We start from the raw sequence: 22,545 nt of genomic DNA, 5'->3' as shown, positions 1-22,545 counted from the left end.
TCAGACATACATTATAAATTTTAAGCTGTAAATGATCAGATAATGTTGCTGCTGCTGATGCCTGTATAAATGCTTAAGCTGCTGCCAGGCCTGCTGAAGACAACTATCATAGTGTCTTCATACTACTAATTGTATAGGTTATTATCCGCTATATGAAGATATGCTGGATAACTGTGGTTAAGAGTGAAATAACTTAGTGATATACCATTGATATTGATTATTGTGATTAAAGATGGCAGTGAAGAATGAAAAACTAACATTTTCATCATCATAGATTACTGATAAGGTGCATTATGCAGTAGTACAAGTATTAGCACATCTCTTATCCATTGTGATTATTTGACCCCTCCCTCTCAGTCATGGTCCATTTACTCTGAAAGTTTTTTTTATATATTTCATGTTTAAGTTTGTGATTAGGTCAGTTTAAGATGAACCTTTAATGGTAATTAATATTTGGTATGCAGTTCCATCTCATTTCCATAGAAGTTAAATGGCCTGGCCTTATTAGTCATGGTTTATTGACTTGAACTTTTGCAATGCTAAAGTTTGTGATTAGGTAGGTTTGAGGCAAACCACCTATGATAAGTCAATGATATTTAATATGCAGTTGTAGTAGCATTGACATATATCCTTTCAGCAGAGGTTATTTGGCCCTGCACCTTTAGTCATGGTTATATTTTATTGACTGAATGTTTTGAATAGTTTACATGTTAAAATATTGACATTTTAATTTCAACATTTACTCTATGCTATCAACATTACATACAGGCGAGACTTGTCTCTGTGTAAACAGTTTTAGTGGTTTTGTCAGGCTGGTGACAAGTCTTCAAAGCTTTACCTCAAGTAGTGTTTCTAGGGACAACAACTAAGTTTGTGATTACGTTAAAGAAGAACCGCTAATGATTAGTCAGTGATATTTGGTATTCAGTTGTATATGCATTGGTGTATCTTTTTTCCATGGAGATAATTTGGCCCCTCACCTTTAGTCCTGGTTCATTGACTTTAGAACTTGCAAAACAGGTAAATGGTTTACCATTTAAATTTCAACATTTGAGTTATACTATTAAATTACATAAAGGCAATACAAGTATCTATGTGGCAACAGTTTAGTTGGTCTTTTATCCAATATAAGAGTAGGACGGCATGATTTCATATAAGCAGGTTAAGTAATTTGAGCTTGCTTGCAGCAAATGAAGGCAATCTAATATCTTCTTCTATATTTCTTCAATTTGACACTGCAAGTCAGAATATGAATTTGCTAGCTGAATAAAAAGTAGTCTGTAGAAAAAAGTTGTTTCCATATTTGGACACATTATGCCTACCTCAAGCAGTATATGTTTTCTTCTCCTAAATGTCGCATGGCTTAGGAGAGACCCAGCCTGCATAGTCTTGTGTAATACTGTAAATTCAGAAATTATTGCGTGCTTTTATTTTTCAATTTTTCAAAAATGGACAAGAATGCGATTTTAATTATTGCGATTTCAGAAAAATCTACATACAGATCTGTTTCAGTTATCAAAATGCGAGTTTTTATCATTGCGATACTCACCTAGTTGCATTATTCACATTAATAAAAACCTCGCAATAATTTCTGAATTTACAGTAGGTCAGTGGTACAGCTTTCCATAGGTTAGGTTAACACACAAGCTAATACCCAGAGACATTTTTTATTTAATATAAGTGATAATTCAAGGGTTTGACTGACAATTTCAGTCATGTTGACTTATTTGTAGATCTTGTCTTGCTGATCAATTTTGCTTATAAAGTTTCTATCTATCTATTATAAATTTTAAGATAAGAGAATAAAATGGAAAAAAAATTTTTTGTCATTTAAGGGTAATTACACATATAAGAAGTCGTCTGACAGTTTTGATGTTAATAGACAGAGGGTAGATCTCATCATTCTAAACATTTTTGCCACTGTAAGATTTCCTGTATCTATAGCAGTTTTCAAGGTAATAGACAAAAAATGCATATTACCCCTTTGTCGTATTTTTAGCCATGTTGGCCATGTTTGTTGGCAGGCAAGGTCATTGGACACATTTTTAAAACTAGATACCCAAATGATGATTGTGGCAAAGTTTGGTTAAATTTGGCCCAGTAGTATCAGAGGAGATGAGCATTGTAAAAGTTAACAGACGACAACGGACGCCAAATGATGGCAAAAGCTCACTTGTCCCTTTGGGTTAGGTCACAGCTAATAAAAACACTGAAAAATAAGAGTATTTGGATAGAAATTTAGTCTTGCAACAGGCCTCCTAACGACCACTGAAAGAATTGTTGCAATGGGTATGTAACTTGAGAGAGCTTGGCACTCACCCTGTTGGAGGCATCAGATTTAATATCCTCATTCCAACTGGACATCGGTGCAAATTTACATCTTGCACAGCCCCACTTTCGCAAAGAGTTTTACTGCCATAGCAGGAAAGGTCAAGGAAATACCATACCTTTAAACCAAAGTCAACTCTTTAGGGTGTAAATTAAAAGGGGAAACAAAGAAAAATTTTAACAGATGATAGAGGCAGTTTATTGTGTAATGGTAAACAGAAGCATGATTGAGGCTATAATTAATAAATATAAAAATATACAAAAAATAATCAACAAAATGCAAAAAGCTGCAATAAATATAGGAAAAGTATACAAAAAATATCACAATACAATGACATTGATCTGAGGAAAGAAATTATTAGTTTTAATTCAGGGTAAAGTATATTTGTATAATTAAAGTTTTTCTAGAATAAATAACTTTCTACCTAAAAAGGTTATTTTTTTCTTTCACAGTAATTTACCGAATCATCAAGTTGTAAAATTATATCTTTCTGCAAGTGTTCACATTGCTGATTGTATTATTGCCATTTTATTGAAATGAAAAAATGAGGTTCTGTATTCGATAAAATATCATTTCACATTCAGAACTCATCCAACTTCAGAAATGTGTTCTATGCATTTGGGGACTTGCAAATAAATAAATTTCAGTTGTTCTAAAGTTTAACTTATGAATAAACAAGAAGTTTTTGAAAAGATGCCTCCCGCTATGTTTTTCTGCCTATAAAATATAAAATACTTTCATTTATTTGTTTTTGAAGAAAAATGGTGTCATGGAACAAGAGAATAGTTTTGTATGGCATTACCTCAAATTTACTGAACTTCATCTGAGCAACTAAGTTAAACTAACTTGATTCATTTAAAAAAGCTCTTAATTCTAAATAAAATACCAACTTGCCAGAAAAACTGGATAATTGATGAAAGGTTGTAGTCAAATGTATTTGTAGTAAAGTTATCAGTTGTATCTTTAAAGTTAGCCATTATATATCAAGATTATTTGTTCCTCAGATCAATGCCTACAAACAAAGTACAACAAAGGATAAATAAAAAAGATTCCAATAATTTGTTCATTTTATAATAAATAATTAATATTAAAGAATATGCATTTTCATAGAAACTGGTCTTGTGACCGCTTGATTTAGTTCATTTGTCATTTAGGAAAAATATATAATAAAATTATTTGCAGTTTCTCACTGTTGGTCATGTGACCATTCAGTTTCTCACAGTTGGTCATGTGACCATTCAGTTTCTCACAGTTATTCTTGTGACAATTTGATATCCTGATATGGAACTTCTTGCTCAACTATAACATGGTGCATTCATGTAACTATCAACATGTAAACAATACAATGTTCCTGGTAATAGCACCAACACATTATCTACCTTTAGGCATAAATGAAAACTTGTGGGTAAACGTCAATCAGACAGCAACCCAACAAAACAAAATACAGCAATAAAAGATGTCCAAATGTCAACATACAGTCTTCAATGGTACCTGTATCTATAGATTATCAATGGTATTCCAAACGAGAGGATGTTTCTCTGCTTCAATCTCATTGAAGGGCGAGTAACATCCTCCTGTTTGAAAAACCATTAACAATCTGTTTATCGCTGTTTTCCTAATCAACGTCAATGAAGTAGGTTCATGATGTCATACATTCTCTTTCTTCTCGACTGAAAAAAACTCATATCACTCGAGTAGCCTGATATGAAAAATTATCATAAAAAAATATCAAAGCAAAATTTGAGAAAATAGCAATAAGTAAGTTTACTTAAAACTACCAGTCAGTTTGCAAAATAAATGTCCTCTGAAAAAACTTTGCCTCTTTTATCAGATATTGAAGGATTAATGAAAATTATGATTTTTCCACTAAGGTAATTTATTTCAATCAAGAAACCTGAGAAACTCCATCAGATTGACTGTATTAAATGGAACCAGACGTATCACTGTTGTTACAGAGAATAATTTCAGTCAACTGCCACAGTCATCAAAGTTCAAAATCTGTTTTTTTCCTCAAAATTATTTGTTAATGTGATAAAAATATGAAACATACACAAAAAATACACTGAAAAATGTATAAAATACTGAACTATCTTTAAGTACAAGTTACAATGGCCATTGAGACGACAACAAAAACTTGAAAAAAAAAAAAACAATTTTAATTATTGCTGATAAATTGTATTTGTGTATTTTTGCATTGATCTGTGTTGTGTAACAATCTTGTGAAAAATCCCTTATCGTGTTACAATTGAGCTTATAGGGGTGTCAATTCATATAAAAAACTATTATATAAATGAATGGGGAAATACATCTTGACGTAAGATTTGACAGTCATATCATTTAGACTAGATTATAAAATTCTGATCCTATTAAATACATACCATTATTTCCAGTTTGCAGGACAAGATGCATTTATACTATTCTAACAAAAATTGGTCCTTTAAATTTATTAATTGTACTGTAAACAATGTATCAGTAGGTATGACTAATATCAGTCAATATCTAACAAGTCTTGGTTGTCATGGAAAAGGTTATTGATTGATTCTTTCTTACTGTGACATCTTCTAAATAAAGTATTTGCTGTAGATAGTTATTTATAAAAAAAAATTTAAAACACAGAGATGTCTCACCTTTGTGAGCTAATCACAAGCTTTAACAATTGCGGACACTGTTGATGCGAGAAACAGTATGACTAAGTGTTGTTTACGCAACTGATGTCATAGGCGAGACGAAAGAATTGTTACTCAAGTTCACCAATGAGTGTTATGATGTAGTACCTCTGAGACAATAAAGACACATGACAATTTATGTAACACATAAAAAAATTAATACAAAATCTTTAAATATTATTTACACTCGATCTTAATTTAACATCTATGCCATTTACAATTAGAAATTCTAAATTTAACAACAAGAAAAAAAACAATAACAATCAAAAGGGGAAACTTTATAAATATGAGGAACAATATTAATCAGAAATATACAAGTTCAAGTAAAGGGCTCACACAACACTTTTAACCTGATTTTTATTTAGCTCAAGGTAAATTCACAATTTTTCATTTAGAGGGCCCTTTATTTCATTTCATTTTCATGTCTATTATTAAAGTTATGAAATATTTTACATGTACTGGGATAATGTATTGACAGATTTTTTTTTCATCTTTATTCGATCATGTGTTATGTTCTATTTAACTAATGGTTAAGATTTTTTAAAACAAATATGGATGTTAATTATTATATAATTTATTTCATAAAAGTAGAAGACAAGTTTAAATAATTTGAGACTCTTTCAATCAATTGATAGATTTTTTTCTTCTTCTTCATATATCAACTTTCAAATGACTGCTAAAAATAAATCAAATAATAACACAGGACTATATGGTTTAATGGTGTAAGTGAGCCAAAAAACTGTTTATTTTGATTAACTAACAATGGGGGGATAATGGTGTGAGCCAAACACTGTTTATTTTGATTAACTAACAAGGGGGAGATAATGGTGTGAGCCAAAAACTGTTTATACTGATTAACTAACAAGGGGGAGATAATGGTGTAGTGAGCCAAAAACTGTTTATACTGATTAACTAACAAGGGGGAGATAATGGTGTGAGCCAAAAACTGTTTACACTGATTAACTAACAAGGGGGAGATAATGGTGTGAGCCAAACACTGTTTATTTTTGATTAACTAACAAGGGGGAGATAATGGTGTTGTGAGCCCAAAACTGTTTATATTGATTAACTTACAAGGGGGAGATAATGGTGTAATGAGCCCAAAACTGTTTATACTGATTAATTAACAAGGGGAGATAATGGTGTGAGCCCAAAACTGTTTATATTGACTAACTAACAAGGGGGAGATAACATTAAAATATTTAAACTTAACAGGCTATTTACAGGTAAATCTACAAAATTTAATCCTCCATTTTATTCATAAGATACAGTATTTTATGAATTACCATATGTTTCAAACAATAATTAACATTCTTTGTCTTGAACACTTATTTTCATTTAAAGATCTAATAAGGATTTAATCATTTTTCTTTTTATATTAGTGAATCAATTTGTCTTTTATTACATTCAATCTATTTCCATAATAATTTATATGAAAAGGATTTATGAAAAGGTTGTCCAACTACATTTAGCTCAAACAAAAAGGTTTGAATGCCTAAGTTGCCCTTACTACTGAATACTAACAGGTTTGAGTAAAAATTACAATATATAACTGGTTCAAAGACAATGTTTCTCGTATAATGAGTCAAAGCTGATATCTACTCCATCGAGAGAATTTCTAATCTTTAAAAAAATACATTTCTTACCATTAAATGAGATGAGATTGTCAATCTCTTTAGTTCAGATGTTGGTGTTAAAAACAAAACTTTCAGTGACCAGTTTTTATTGGTGAAGGAAGCCAGTGTACCCAGAAAGAACAGGGCCTTCAGAAAGACCAAACAAATGTGACCTAATTGATCTTTCAATTGATACATAATAAAGATCATATTTTGTATAATACTCAATCAAAATATATCTAACGTAATCTTTAATCATCTTAACTTCCTAACAAAATATTTATACAGAGAATTCTATATACGTAATTTGCAAAATATCTGTAATACTTTTACTTAAATTAAATATAACATAAGTACTTACTTAAAATACTTTGTAAATCTGTTTACAAATGCTCTAAAAATTAACCTTTCCAAAGGGTTAAACATGAATATTTCACTTCTTCTATTATTGATAATTAAGCATGAGTTCTCAACATGTTTATAAATATAAATATTTTGCCCTTAAATAACTACTGTCTAATTTTTTTTCAGATAACTAGTAAATGAATAGGGAATTCATAAAATCCTAAAAAGTGACTGTATTTATACACTATGGTTATTGAGCACATCAATTTATAATGACAAAGACTTGGTATATTTGTAAAATGCAAAATATTTGTGCCAAAATTTTACAGCACTCTCTATCTCCATGTCATGGTAAAATCTAATCCATTACTTGTCAATGATATCATCAGTTAGAACATGCCAGAACTGTTCCATTGAAATTAATGTAGGAAAGGAAATTTTAATTTTGGGCATGCATTGTAGATCATGTATGGTTGTACGTCCATTTGATGTTTACGAAATTACTCACAGTAATCCCTTCCTACCCTACCCTCAAAAATCTATTATACTCTATTAGCTGTCATTTAAATATAGAGGTAGAGGAAAATAATATTACACATTTTACTACTCAGTTACAAAAAAAGAGATATTCAGGTCTTCAATGTGTGTATATGTATATATTCAATAGGCAACAATGCTATGATTGTGTTATTCTATAATAAAGTAATATATCCTACAGTAATTCAGACAGAATAAACCACCTAACAAACACGTGTTAGAAGTGATTCACTAACTCCTTATCCTCATTACTACAAATAATTATTGGAAAGCCCTTGTGACTAATTGCACTAATAATACAAAACATTTTGTATACTTTTAGATTTCTTTTTTGAATAGACAATAAAATATAATATATGTTAGTTTTATCTCAAAATTTTCCTCTTCGAGGGTTGAGTGTTTTAAGCGTTAACTATTCAATTAAACAATTATATGTTACCATACTTGCTGTTGAAATAAATGGTGCTCCAATTTATAAAATATAATAGTACACTGAAAATAAAATTTTCATTGATACAAAAAAAAAGACAGAAAGTCAGTATTGCCAGTTTGCAAAGTTGATACCAAGTTTTATATCTGACCTATCATCCAGAAAGTAAAATAATTCTGTAATTATTGGAAAAAATACAATAATTATGCATTATAAGGGAAAAACCTGAACACTTAACACTACAAATATAAAATTCAAAAATCCTTAAACCTTCCATTTTTCATACTATCTTATTTATTCTTTGTTCATTATCTTGTTATCTCTGTTGATCAATTTTGTTTGTGTCAATGATTGCTACTCTCCCTTGATTTCTCCTCACTAGATGGAGCTGTTATGTTATCGTCTGTTAGTTGTAATATGTTGTCGGATGAGCTGCTTTGGTCTGCTTGTGTGCTGTAAAGATAAAATAAAGTTAGTTTTTTTTAAAAATGAATGAACACAATAGAATGGAAAATATATAATAAATGTAAAATTAATAATGAAATAATAAATCCATTTAACTGATGGGGTAGCTTATGTCATCAATACTGTTACAACTACCTTTAATTAACAAATTTTCCTTTAAAATAATTTATAATTTGACTCATGTGGTCATCTCTGAATGATGACCAGCAAATTCCAATAATATTAAGAAAAAAATATATCATTTATCTCCTATTGAAAATAAATTTTATAAAAAACGAAAGGGAGCTCACGTCAATAGATATAAACAATTCACCAAAGTTTTATGCAAATTGGTTAAAGCATTCTTGAGTTAATGTCCGACATGTTGACGACGGACAGACGGACGGACGGACAGACGAACAACGGTATACCATAATACGTCCCGTAAACGGGCGTATAATAAAAACCTGAAATGAAAAGTAAATTCTTTTTTTGTAATTTTTTAAAAGTTCTGTTTTCAAAGGGAGATCATCACTAACATTTATATTTCATACCAAGTTTTATCTTTATATATCTGATATCTAGTACTGTTAATTCAGAAATCAGTGTGTGCATTTATTATTACAAATTACAAATCACGGATTACTGATTAAAATGTGAGATTTGAATTAATGAGATCACAAAAATTTTGTGAAGGATAAACAGTACTGAAATTATGAATGCAAATATTTATTATTGCAAACCTGATACTGTCGCATTTTTCACATTAATAACAAGAGGCTCTCAAGAGCCTGAATCGCTCACCTGTAGATTTTTAAATGTTAGCAAACTTGATGAATAAATTGTGTAAAATAGTCTTTTAAAAGAGCAATAACTCCTTAAGGGGTCAATTGACAATTATGGTCATATTAACTTTTTTGTAGATCTTACTTTGCTGAACATTATTGCTGCTTACAGTTTATATATATATCTATAATAATATTCAAAATAATAACAAAAAACTGCAAAATTTTGTTAAAACTACCAATTCGGTGGCAGCAACCCAACAATGGGTTGTTCAATTTGTCTGAAAATTTCAGAGCTGATAGATCTTGACCAACTGAACAATTTTCCCCTTTTCAGATTTGCTCTAAAAGCTTTAGTTTTTGAGATATAAGCCAAAAACTGCATTTGACCCCTATGTTCTATTTTTAGCCATGGTGGCCATGTTTGTCAAAACATGATCAAAACTTTGGATACAATTTATAAACAAGATACCCTAAGGAACATTTAGTTAAAGTTTTAAGGTATTTGGCCCAGTAGTTTATGACGACAGACGACAACAGACGACGGACGCCAAGTGATGGCATAAGCTCACATGGGGCCCGAAGCCGGTGAGCTAAAAACATCACAATAGCTTATGAATTGAGTTTTACATACTTATATATATTTTATCTCTTTACCTCCTGACAAATTCAATCAAAGGGAGGTTATTCAAAATTTATCAAACTGGTCAGAGTTGCTTTAAATGCATACAGAATAAGAGAAAAAAAAGCATATTATCTTTTTATTGTACATTATACCAGTATATGTAACAGGTATTTACTTTAACATAAAACTTAAGTCTTCATAAGACAAATTTTAACTATCAAGTGAATTTATATCGACCTTAACGAAAAATTATGGGCCAGGTTGAAGGATTTTTAAAAGATAGAATAAGGAGAAGTAGTGAACAACTTTTCAACAAAGACTGATGGACAAGAATACTCAATACTATTGATTCATTATTATTCATGGGATACCATTTTTTTGGGGACTACGTGGAAATAGGTGAATCACGAATTTCAATGTTTGATGAGTTAAAAATATTTTATAAGCTTGTATGCAGACTTTGCGAACTGGCAAAACCATGAAAATACAATTTTTGCTCAATCCATGAATATTGGCACCCACGTAAAATAAATGAATTGACATTTGAATTTTTGAAAATTCACCTGAGAATATTTCATGTATAAGACACAAATTTCGAATCTGAAATCACAGGATTTCTGTATATAATGTAGTATAATGTATATAAAAGTTTCTGGATTTGTTTGTAAACAGTCCTTAAAGGGGCACTAGCTATGAGAGATATAAAAAATCTAATATATGATTTTTTTTGTTCAATCATTAATGAAAGTGAAATAGTGAAATAATTATTCGCTTTTAGCCGCCAGTATGGTTCAATTTTGTCAAAATAAGCTAAGAAACATTGATGATGAGTTATTCACTTGCAAGTGAATAATTCGATCTCATTGAATCTGTATTCATGTGAACTTCAATTTAACCCCTTAGCTAGAGATGGATAACACGTGAATTGTATGTGTAAAGTTATTTAAAGGAAAAGAATATCAACATTGAAAGTGAATGAAACAAAGGTAAATCATTTGATTGACTGATCCGATCCACAAAAAAATCATTCTTATACAGGTAAAAACGATGATAAACATATATTTTTAATCTATAATATGAAATTAAACAGACCTAGAAAAATCCAATAGCAAGAGTTCGCTTAATCTATTTATATCTTTATTTATGTTTACATCCCTTATATGGTCATCGGATGACTTTGGAGGTCAACTCGATAGTTAATTAGATGGCGTCTAGACTAAAATACACACGAAACAAAGCTACGTGTTATCATGCCCATGTCCTGTTAACTGTTTATTTTAGACTTTTAATAGTTTGGATAAATGTTTTACATTGTTATAAATCAAATATGAGAATTTGAGTCAAATCGGTGAACATGAATTTGACAGCTAGTGCCCCTTTAAGTACTATTGAAAAATGGCACAATAATTTTTTAAATGCAATTTACATGAAAATACTTTTTATCCATGATGGTCAGTATTTCATAAACTTGACTTAAATGTAGACCCTAACAATAACATAATAAAATAATAATAAAGTATATTTCAATATCTAATGTCAGCTAGTGTATGTAAATTAAAATACTATAACCATGGAAATTATAAAGCTAGAGCTATGGTAATTATCAACCAATATTCTAAGAGTTAGAGTATTCTCCCTTGAAATTACAAAATATATTCTTAATGCAACATAAAAAGTGGAACATAGAAAACAGGCCAGGTCTCTTTCCAGGATGAATCAAAATAATTAATTTAAATAGTAAATAGATTATATCAATTTACTTCAAAATTAGAACTTTGTTTTTGGCCCCCCCACCCCTCAAAAAAAAATCAAAGTATTATACTAAAGCTGTGACTATGTATTATTTTCTCAAAGTGACAGCACACATGATGAAAAAAACCAGCAAAATACACACTAGTGACTTGTATGCAGAATCTATAGAAAGCTTATTAATATACTTTAAAGGAATTCTCTTATTCAGTACACTTTATCATGTGATCTTTCATATCATTAAATACTGTAGATTCATTAACATACGTGGGGTAACAATTATCTTGGATATCGTGGATATCGTGGAATAACAATTATCGTAGATATCGTGGGATACTATTTATCGTGAATATCGTGGGATAACAATTATCGTGAGTTAACAATTATCGTGGATATCGTGGGATAACAATTATCGTGGATATCATGGGATAACAATTATCGTGGATATCGTGGGATAACAATTATCGTGGATATCATGGGATAACAATTATCGTGGATATCGTGGGATAACAACTATCATGGATATTGTTTTAATAACAATTATCGTGGATATCGTGGGTATAGGTGAACCACGAATGTATATGTTTAAAGAAGTCCAAATCTTATATCGGCTGGTATGCAGAGTTTTTCTGCACCATGAAATCAATCATCCAGGAACATAAAATTTTTCCTCAACAAATTAGAGCTAATTTCCTAATTCTTGTAGAGTAAGACTTTGGTTGGCTTGCTTGCTTTGTTTGTATGAATGTTGACATGCTAACAACAAGGATAAAATCCAATCAAATTTAAGTATAATGTATACAGGTTTAACTCCGCCTATTTATATTGGTTGAAGATGTCAATCATAATTAAAATGCTTGGGAAAATGTTTATACAAACAAAGCAAGCCAGCCAATCAAAGTTTCAGTCTACATGCATTAGGAAATTAGCTCTAAAATAAATGAATCCACATTAATGATATACTTTATAGACAAAAAGACATGAAAATTTAACTGAATAAGAGAAGTAAGCAAACAAAGCTATATATAGAAAAAAAGGCGGAATAGCTATTAAGTACCTACAAATCTCATTATATAATTCTGAAAATAAAACAACAACATTTCACAAACATGCAACATAACACACACAAACACACACATATATAGATAAACAAACTAAATGCAAGATCTGCTGCAATTTTCACCAATGTCAAGAGTACATTGTATATACTAAATAAATATTTTAAATATGTACAAGTATGGAATAAAAGTGTGTGAGAATACCTCCTATTTCAAACTGCAACAATGAAGAAAAACTTTCCTGTACTTCAATTTTAGGTTTGCTTTGCTTACTTGTTTGTTTATGAGATTTTAAGTGATTTTTTTGGTATTTATGAACATTGCCATAAACTTCTCTAATGAGACTTGCCAACTTTTCTGATTAATGGGGGATTTCCCCATGAGAGGAGTTAACCTCACTGATGAAATCTTTCATTAAAACTTAGTACCTCAAATAAAAGAGTTAAAATTACATTTTAGCAATGTACCCATCCAAACCATAATTTATTAGGTTTAAAATACCCAAGACATTTATAAGAGATGCATTAGGTCCTCTTGTTCTTAAATCTGCAATGGAGATTTTTATAAGTCAGCAGGTATGAATGACTTCTCTATATTTATTACTACATCGTATTTTCTCAGCACTGAATTTTTTTTTTATAAAAGACAAATATGTGTACTTATATTTAAATATCAGCAAGAAAACTGAACTCAAACCATGTATATCAAACCAATTTCTATACCTACAATAAAATGTAACTCAGGACTGTCTTTATCATAATGTTTTTTGAGAAATGGAAGATATATAGGGCATCAAAATCTACTCTACTCAAGACAACATCAAGGTACCTCATAATGACAACAACATTGGACATTAAATTTACATACCCTCCTAACATGGACAATTTTCCACTCTCTTTATGTATTAGTTAAATGTATTATATTAGTAATGCGACGTTGAGCAGATTTTCATACAAGACAATATTGGATCAATTACCTGGTGTTCGGACATTACAATGTGAAATCAATTATAGCCAAGAGTTAAAATTTATTTATTTATTATATAAAATATATAAATCATGATTCGAAGTAGTTATATAGAATAAAAGTAAATTAATGAATGCTGATCCCTGTCAATTTTGAAATAAATATACAAATCAAACATGACACAATTTGATAAGTGGACGACAGTAAAGGTAAGCTGACTGTCCAATGAATGCTATTTCACTAGGAGCTGTTCAATAAAAACATACATGTACATGGGATCTAGGGAAGATACTTTGAAATCTCAACTATGGGTTGGTGTCAAGAACATAATAAACTGTTATCACAGAGATATGTCTCGCCTTTTTGTAATTTTGATAATGCAAATGTTGAAATTAAAATAGCAATACTTTAACATGTAAGTTATGCAAATATTCAAAGTCGATGAACCATGACTGAAGGTACATGGCTAAACAATCTCCATGGAATGAGATGTGCCAATGCTAATACAACTGCATACCAAATACCATTGACTTATCATAAGTCGTTCCCTTTAAACAAACCTAAACACAAACATTAACTTGTAAACTGTGTAAAAGTTTCAAAGTCAATGAACCATGATCAGGGGTGGGGCTATATAATCTCCATGGAAACGATACTTGCAAATGCCAATACATTTGCATACCAAATATCATTGAATTAACATTAGCAGTTCATCTTAAACTGATCTAATCACAAACTAATACATGTAAACTAAGCAAAAGTTTCAAAGTCAATAGACCATGACTGAGGGGGCGGGGCCAAATATTCTCAATGGAAATGAGATGTGCTAATGCTTATACAACTGAACACCAATTAACATTGGCCTACCACTAATGGTTCCCCTTGAACTGACCTAATCACAAACTAATACATGTTAATTTAGCAAAATTTTCAAAGTCTATAGACCATGACTAAGGAGGTGGAGCCAAATAATCTCCATGGAAATGAGATATGCCAATGCTTATACAACTGCATACCAAATATCATTGACCTACCACTAGTGGTTCCCCATAAATTGACCTAATCACAAACTAATACATGTAAGCTATGAAAAGTTTCAAAGTCAATAGACCTTGACTGAGGGGGCGGGGCCAAATAATCTCCATGGTAATGAGATGTGCCAATGCTAATACAACTGCATACCAAATATCATTGACCTACCACTAGTGGTTAACCATGAACTAGACCTAATCACAAACTAATACATTGTTGACGCCATCACCGCCGCAGGAAACAGCCTACCTATGTCTCGCTTTTTGACTCCCATCAAGGCGAGACAAAAATGTAGGTGAAATTTGGTTCTTAAGGTGTTTTCCCCATTTTTAAAGTGCCTTTCCTTGGTACTTTGTATGTTTAAATGGAGCAGTCCTGATAGAAATAACAGAATGTTTATTATGTTCATCTTGCAAATAAAATAATTTTCAAATATATTAACAAATTAAAAAAAATAAAAAGGAAATAAAATGCATGAACCAGGTAGATAATGTTATGGCATTAACATGCATTTACTAGTATTGTTAAATCTGTAAGGCTTCAAGCAGTTAATGCAATCATTCAATGTCCTTATATAAATCAAGCTTGGCATCAATTCCCAAACAACTAAACTGTATTTAGTGGATAAAAAAACCTATTACAAGTTTATTATTCGATTCAAAGCTTTCAAATATTAGTGTAACATTAAGTTTAAGGCTTTGTGCATCAAAAGCAAATGTTAATATTTGTTTTGGTTACATCTATACTAAAATACTGCTCATAGTCCTATAATGTCATGTAATTAAGTTGCAGACTAATGCTGTGTTAAACAGTAAAGACAATGGAAAAGATTCAATGTTTCATTTTTTGGACCTCCATTCTTGATCACTCTAGTTTAGTGAAAATTAGTTCAAGCTAGTTACAAACTGAATACAACTTGTATGTACAAACATAAGCCTAACTGGCAAAGTTTGAGAAAAGTTTTTGGTGCATACTGTTAAATGATTGTGTTTTTTGTGTATAATTTTCAGATTTCTTTGTATCAGCATTCATTACCTGTCAGCACCCTCTGGGACTATCTGTACAATCTGTCCATCGGAATTACGTCCTACGTGCTTAGGTATCCTTTGGTAATGACTCCTGTACAAAATATGGAACTGAATATGTTAAAATGTACCAAACAAGTGAAACTGTGAGCTACTGCTCACTGATGATACCCCTGCCCAAATACTTGACGGTAAACAGGAAGTTGTTGAGTGGTGAATCTGAAAACGCATCACACAGTATAGCTGACTTATATAAACTGTGAAACCAAATTTCAGAAATCCTTGTAATGTAGTTCTTTAAAAAAATGTGACAAAATTTTCAACTTCAGGATGTTATGTGTAAATTGATGTAAGTGTTCGGTAAACAGGAAGTTGTTGAGTGATGAATCTGAAAACGCATCACACAGTATAGCTGACTTATATAAGCACTGAAACCAAATTTCAGAAATCCTAATGATGTCATTCCTGAGAAAGATGCAACGAAAAATATTCATGGGACGGATGGACGGACGGATGGATTGACAGACAGAGGTAAAACAGTATACCCCCACTTTTTTAAAGCGGGGGTATAATTAACAGGATTCATGTTGAATATCTACAACAGGTGTGCCACATGTGGAGCAGGATCTGCTTACCCTTCCAGAGCAAATGAGATCCCCCGGTTTTTGGTGGTGTTGGTGTTGCTGTCTTTAGTTTTCTATGCTGTGTTTTGTATATTGTTATTTTGTCATTTTTCGTTGTTTGCCATGGCAATGCAAGTTTGTTTTTCGACTCATTAGTATGAATGTCCCTTTGGTATCTTTCACCTCTCTTCTATCAATTAAAGTATATGAGACAACAGTAAAATATCAAATTTTGCTTTGAAAAACAAATTGCAGAAATAAAAATCTTATAATAGACTTTGGTTAAGGGCAAAATCAGATTTAGCATTGTAACTTTTATGAATACTCCTTATTTCACTGGTTCTATATTTCACCACGCTTAAACACCTTTTAAAACTGCTTGACTTCTTATAAAGAGATGATATCTTAAATTTGTTTTCAAAAATATTTGAATGTATCGTCATAGTACAGAAAATGAACTTCAAACTCAAATATCATTATTAAGGGTTGGAGGTAAAAATAAGCAGTCCCCACTGGCTGTTTCATTTATTTATTATTTTTGATGTCATCAAGTTGCTGTCTTTTTTACTTTTACTCAACATCTATGTCTATTTATATTTCTAATCTTTACCACTTATAAAGAATTTTTTGGTTTTAACTGGTATCCATAGTTACCTGTATCTTTGTTGTATAATGACAGATTTGTTGCCTCCCTTTTTTAAACGTTCATGTTCTTTATACGTCCTGTATTGATTTTGGATAACCACAGCAGCATCACGACTCTTCTTGAACCGTTTCTGAGCATAATAACTTCTAAACTGACTTTGTATCAATACAGCTGCCTGGGTCATCTTCTTATAATATGCATACTGCAAAATATAAAGTTGTTATTTAAAGCAATTAAATCAGGAAAAAGTGAAACCTTCAACTTTCAACTCTTTTTGTCTTCTACTTTAAGTGTATAAATATTGACAGTCCTTAAATGATGTAAACTTCCAATTTACACAATACACTGTAACGACCCCATTTGAATCATATATGATTCAAACCATTCAAAATTACCCATCATAAAATGTGTTTAAGGAAACTGCAAATTTCAATACATTTTTTTCTAAAACAAGTAATATTTTAAAACCATACAACTTTTCTCATGTACCATACACTATTCCCAAAGGACTATACATTTTATTGGGAAGGTTCCAACATTCAAGGGCTGTAACTCGTCTTTTATCTCCTGTATTACTTATCATGTTATTTTACTGATCTGCTATTTAGAAGTTTATTAACCCATATTCTTATACCTATAGAATAAACTGACCTGTTTATATCACCTGTAATACTTCTGTATGAGAATTAACTGACCTGTTTATATCACCTGTAATACTTCTGTATGAGAATTAACTGATCTGTTTATATCACCTGTAATACTTCTGTATGAGAATTAACTGACCTGTTTATATCACCTGTAATACTTCTGTATGAGAATTAACTGATCTGTTTATATCACCTGTAATACTTCTGTATGAGAATTAACTGACCTGTTTATATCACCTGTAATACTTCTGTATGAGAATTAACTGACCTGTTTATATCACCTGTAATACTTCTGTATGAGAATTAACTGACCTGTTTATATCACCTGTAATACTTCTGTATGAGAATTAACTGATCTGTTTATATCACCTGTAATACTTCTGTATGAGAATTAACTGACCTGTTTATATCACCTGTAATACTTCTGTATGAGAATTAACTGATCTGTTTATATCACCTGTAATACTTCTGTATGAGAATTAACTGACCTGTTTATATCACCTGTAATACTTCTGTATGAGAATTAACTGATCTGTTTATATCACCTGTAATACTTCTGTATGAGAATTAACTGACCTGTTTATATCACCTGTAATACTTCTGTATGAGAATTAACTGATCTGTTTATATCACCTGTAATACTTCTGTATGAGAATTAACTGACCTGTTTATATCACCTGTAATACTTCTGTATGAGAATTAACTGATCTGTTTATATCACCTGTAATACTTCTGTATGAGAATTAACTGACCTGTTTATATCACCTGTAATACTTCTGTATGAGAATTAACTGACCTGTTTATATCACCTGTAATACTTCTGTATGAGAATTAACTGACCTGTTTATATCACCTGTAATACTTCTGTATGAGAATTAACTGACCTGTTTATATCACCTGTAATACTTCTGTATGAGAATTAACTGACCTGTTTATATCACCTGTAATACTTCTGTATGAGAATTAACTGACCTGTTTATATCACCTGTAATACTTCTGTATGAGAATTAACTGACCTGTTTATATCACCTGTAATACTTCTGTATGAGAATTAACTGATCTGTTTATATCACCTGTAATACTTCTGTATGAGAATTAACTGACCTGTTTATATCACCTGTAATACTTCTGTATGAGAATTAACTGACCTGTTTATATCACCTGTAATACTTCTGTATGAGAATTAACTGACCTGTTTATATCACCTGTAATACTTCTGTATGAGAATTAACTGACCTGTTTATATCACCTGTAATACTTCTGTATGAGAATTAACTGACCTGTTTATATCACCTGTAATACTTCTGTATGAGAATTAACTGACCTGTTTATATCACCTGTAATACTTCTGTATGAGAATTAACTCACCTGTTTATATCGCCTGTAATACTTCTGTATGAGAATAGCTGCCTCCATTTCTTTCTGTTGTTGAGTCATTTGTTGTTTATTTCGGAATTTTCTGTAAGTTTTTTGTATGACTTTAGCTGCCTCATAGAGTTTGCGTTGTTCTTGGTCTGAAAAATGAAATATATACAAAATGAATGAAAGAAATATATAGTGTAAACATTAACTGTGGAACTGTAGCTCTTATGGTCCTTATGAACCACAAATTGTAGATAAAAGAAGAATGTGTCTGAGGATATGAATAGCCCCTCCTCAACCTTTGAAATTCTCCAAGTTCAAAATGAGCATTACTCTAGAAGGGTAAGTGACTCACTGCCAAAAATCGAACTCTGTCTGCAAATTTTGGTTCTTTGACACATTCCCTGTTTCCATTCTATTCTATTAAACAATAATTTACTGCATTTTAAATAACTAATAACTAACCTGATAAAGTTAGAAGTGAGAAATCTTTCTCCATGAAAGTCGCTGGAGCATTAAAGTATTCTGTGAACTCTTCTGTCGTAGGAGGTGGGGAATCTAACTTAAAATCGTATGGACTATAGGGACTTGGAATACAGGTAGACTCTGGACTGTTGAGAGAGGAAGCTGGTGTGCCAAGATCAGAATATCTGAAAAAATAATAATATAAATAAAATAAAATATAGGGACTTGGCATGTACATGCAAACTGAACTGTTAAAACATGAAACATCTTTTATTTAACCCCTCATAAAATTCAAATTGTACTGTTGTCTATATACTTATATTCAACAGATAAATAAATTAGCAGGATGTAACAAGTGATACTGTGAGCTACTGCTCACTGATGATACCCACGCTGCAAGTGCATAATTTCAATAGTGTAAAAATATGTAAGTGTTCGGTAAACAGGAAGTTGTTGAGTGATGAATCTGAAAACGCATCACACGGTACAGCTGACTTATATAAACCCTGAAACCAAATTTCAGAAATCCTTACCATGTAGTTTTTGAGAAAGATGTGAAAAAAAATATTCATGGGACGGACTGATGGAAGGACTGACGGACGGACGGATGGAAGGACAGACGGACAGACAGAGGTAAAACAGTATACCCCCCCTTTTTTAAACGGGGGGTATAATAAAAACAATGAAAGAACCTTAGTGAGCGCGCTCACATACCCCACGTCCTCACATTGTCATTGGAGAAATAAAATAAGTGTAAGAAAAAAAAAATTGTATCAGAAAAAAAAATTGAATCATAATTTCCTGTCAATATGCACATCTACATAGTATGTCCTTATTATCTACACAGTTTCATGAAATTCTGTTGTGTGGTTTCAGAGGAGTTGCGATGGCAAAAGGTTGCAGTAGTATATTGGGCAAATAAGTTCAAAGGGGCGTAACTCCTGGAAAAAAAATTAAATCGTAATTTCCTGTCGATATGCACATCTACATAGTATGTCCTTATTATCTACACAGTTTCATGAAATCTGTTGTGTGGTTTCAGAGGAGTTGCGATGACAAAAGGTTGCAGTAGTATATTGGGCAAATAAGTTCAAAGGGGCGTAACTCCTGGAAAAAAAATTGAATCGTAATTTCCTGTCGATATACACATCTACGTAGTATGTCCTTATTATCTGAAAAGGTTTCATGAAATTCTGTTGTGTGGTTTGAGAGGAGTTGCGATGACAAAAGGTTGCAGTAGTATATTGGGCAAATAAGTTCAAAGGGGCGTTACTCCTGGAAAAAAATTGAATCGTAATTTCCTGTCGATATGCACATCTACGTAGTATGTCCTTATTATCTGAAAAGGTTTCATGAAATTCTGTCGTGTGGTTTGAGAGGAGTTGCGATGACAAACTGTTGCAGTAGTACATTAAAGTAAATAAGTTCAAAGGGGCGTAACTCCTAGAAAAAGAATTGAATCATAATTTCCTGTCGATATGCACAACTACATAGTATGTCATTATCATCTAAAAAGGTTTCGTGAAATTCTGTTGTGTGGTTTGAGAGGAATTGCGATGACAAGAAACAGGACTGACAGACTGACAGACGGACGGACAGACGGACAGACAGATGGACGGGTCAAAAACATTATACCCTCCGCAACTCGTTGTGTGGGGTATAATAATGGATATTATGCATAAAGTCTGAATTGTTTGTGTTGTATAAACTTTTTAATATTGTTAATTTAGAAATATTATTGGAGATTGTTTAACAATTGAAAAAGTTTAACAATTGAAAAAAATGCATAACTAATTTGAACTCAGGAAATGCTGAATACTAAAATTACTGTCAAATTTTAAAATGCAAGATTTTATTTTTGTGAAACCTTTCTTGTTACAATTTGCAGAATAATACAAACATCAGTACAGTATATCTCAAACCCTCTTCCCCCCCCTTCAAACCAATTGTATTTTTGTTTATTTCATAATATTCTAATCGTAAAATTTCCCAACAAATCGTACAGATAAAGTTCCACTTTTATTCTTTTAATAGTGTATTCCAACAATATCATATTGTAAAAACTAATTTTCTTGGGGTTAAACCTTAGTGGTTTTGTCTCTAAAATTGATCTACAAGTTAAATTATTGTTGGGTTTCATTTTATCTATACAATATAGAAATCAAATGAACAATGACAATTTCTACTTTCACAATAGTCATTACCTGTATTCATCAAAAGCAAATCCATCACCCATTGGAGTAGATATCCCAGAATCCTCTTCATATGACGAGGCATGGGGAGATGGCTGTGACGGTATTGAACTGTACGAACTACTCCTCTCACGGGCAGCAAACTCAGCAGCATCATCAACACGACTTGGAGATAATTTGATCCTCATTGGCATGGCTGCAATGATTTGTTGAGCAAGGTTGACCATCTGCCTCTTGGCATCCTCACTGCTGTCACCACCTTAAAGGAAGCATGAATTCAGTTTGAAAAAATGTAAATCAAAGGCAAATGGCTAAAACATGTTCAAGAAGAAAATTGAAGTTTTATTTTAAGGGTATTACTTTTCAACCTTTGAATTATTGAAAATTATTTCAATTACAGGAAAGATAAATCTGATGTCTTTTCTTTAGCAATATGTACATGTGAGGAAAATAAGAAATCCCCATATCCTATTAAATAATGCTCTATTTTCAACTCAACGGTTATTGCTGTTTGTTTCTGTAGATTTGCGGTTGATATAAATTATTTGGTTGTCTCTGTTGAAATCATTCATTACTTGTCAATATTGGATATTCAGTTTGAACAAAACAATTTGTTGATGCTTGTCCATTTTTTAAAACTAACTGGTGGACTCACAATTCTATTAAAGTGTGTTGTTGGATTGCTGTCTGATTAAAACTTGTTCTACATCTCTTTTCAACATAAGATAAAAATTTCAAATCAATATGAATTTCAAATTTCAAATTAATAAAATTTTATGAGATTAGGCTAAATCTATAGTTGCAATTTCCCCTGCAAATTTAAACTTCCATTGTTCAGTCTGTTGTGTTAAGGCAAAGTTAACCTTTAATATTTTTTGTTTTCCAAATGTTTGATCACAAGCGTACTTGACGAAGTTAAATTTTAAACACACATTTAATAAACATTTCTTAATAAAATAATACAAGTAAGTAAATAGCACTATACAGCATAGAATAGTATCTC

The 22,545-nt window shown here is 31.3% G+C and overlaps 1 protein-coding gene across 7 annotated transcripts in view; it reads right to left on the bottom strand.

Moving 5' to 3' along the window:
- Nucleotides 1-2,503: 2,503 nt before the first annotated feature.
- Nucleotides 2,504-22,545, bottom strand: part of LOC127719469 (calmodulin-binding transcription activator 2-like) — a 113,418-nt gene continuing 93,376 nt past the window's right edge. For 4 of the 7 annotated variants that reach the window (XM_052225609.1, XM_052225615.1, XM_052225610.1 and 1 more), the window contains 6 exons: nt 21,555-21,801; nt 19,351-19,535; nt 18,892-19,037; nt 16,885-17,078; nt 15,618-15,701; nt 2,504-8,376 (listed from right to left, as the gene is read on the bottom strand). In XM_052225609.1, coding sequence (XP_052081569.1) covers nt 8,268-8,376; nt 15,618-15,701; nt 16,885-17,078; nt 18,892-19,037; nt 19,351-19,535; nt 21,555-21,801 — 965 coding nt within the window. In that variant the 3' untranslated portion in view covers nt 2,504-8,267. Of the gene's footprint in view, nt 8,377-12,583; nt 12,606-13,451; nt 13,480-15,617; nt 15,702-16,884; nt 17,079-18,891; nt 19,038-19,350; nt 19,536-21,554; nt 21,802-22,545 lie in introns of all 7 variants that reach the window. The other 3 variants (XM_052225612.1, XM_052225614.1, XM_052225613.1) reach the window with 3 other exon arrangements.

The sequence above is a fragment of the Mytilus californianus genome, unplaced genomic scaffold (assembly GCF_021869535.1).
Source record: "Mytilus californianus isolate M0D057914Y unplaced genomic scaffold, xbMytCali1.0.p SCAF_11, whole genome shotgun sequence".
Classification (NCBI taxonomy): Eukaryota; Metazoa; Mollusca; class Bivalvia; order Mytilida; family Mytilidae; genus Mytilus; species Mytilus californianus.
The sequence above is the reverse complement of the archived record's forward strand: the minus strand, read 5'-3'. Positions and strand labels throughout refer to the sequence as shown.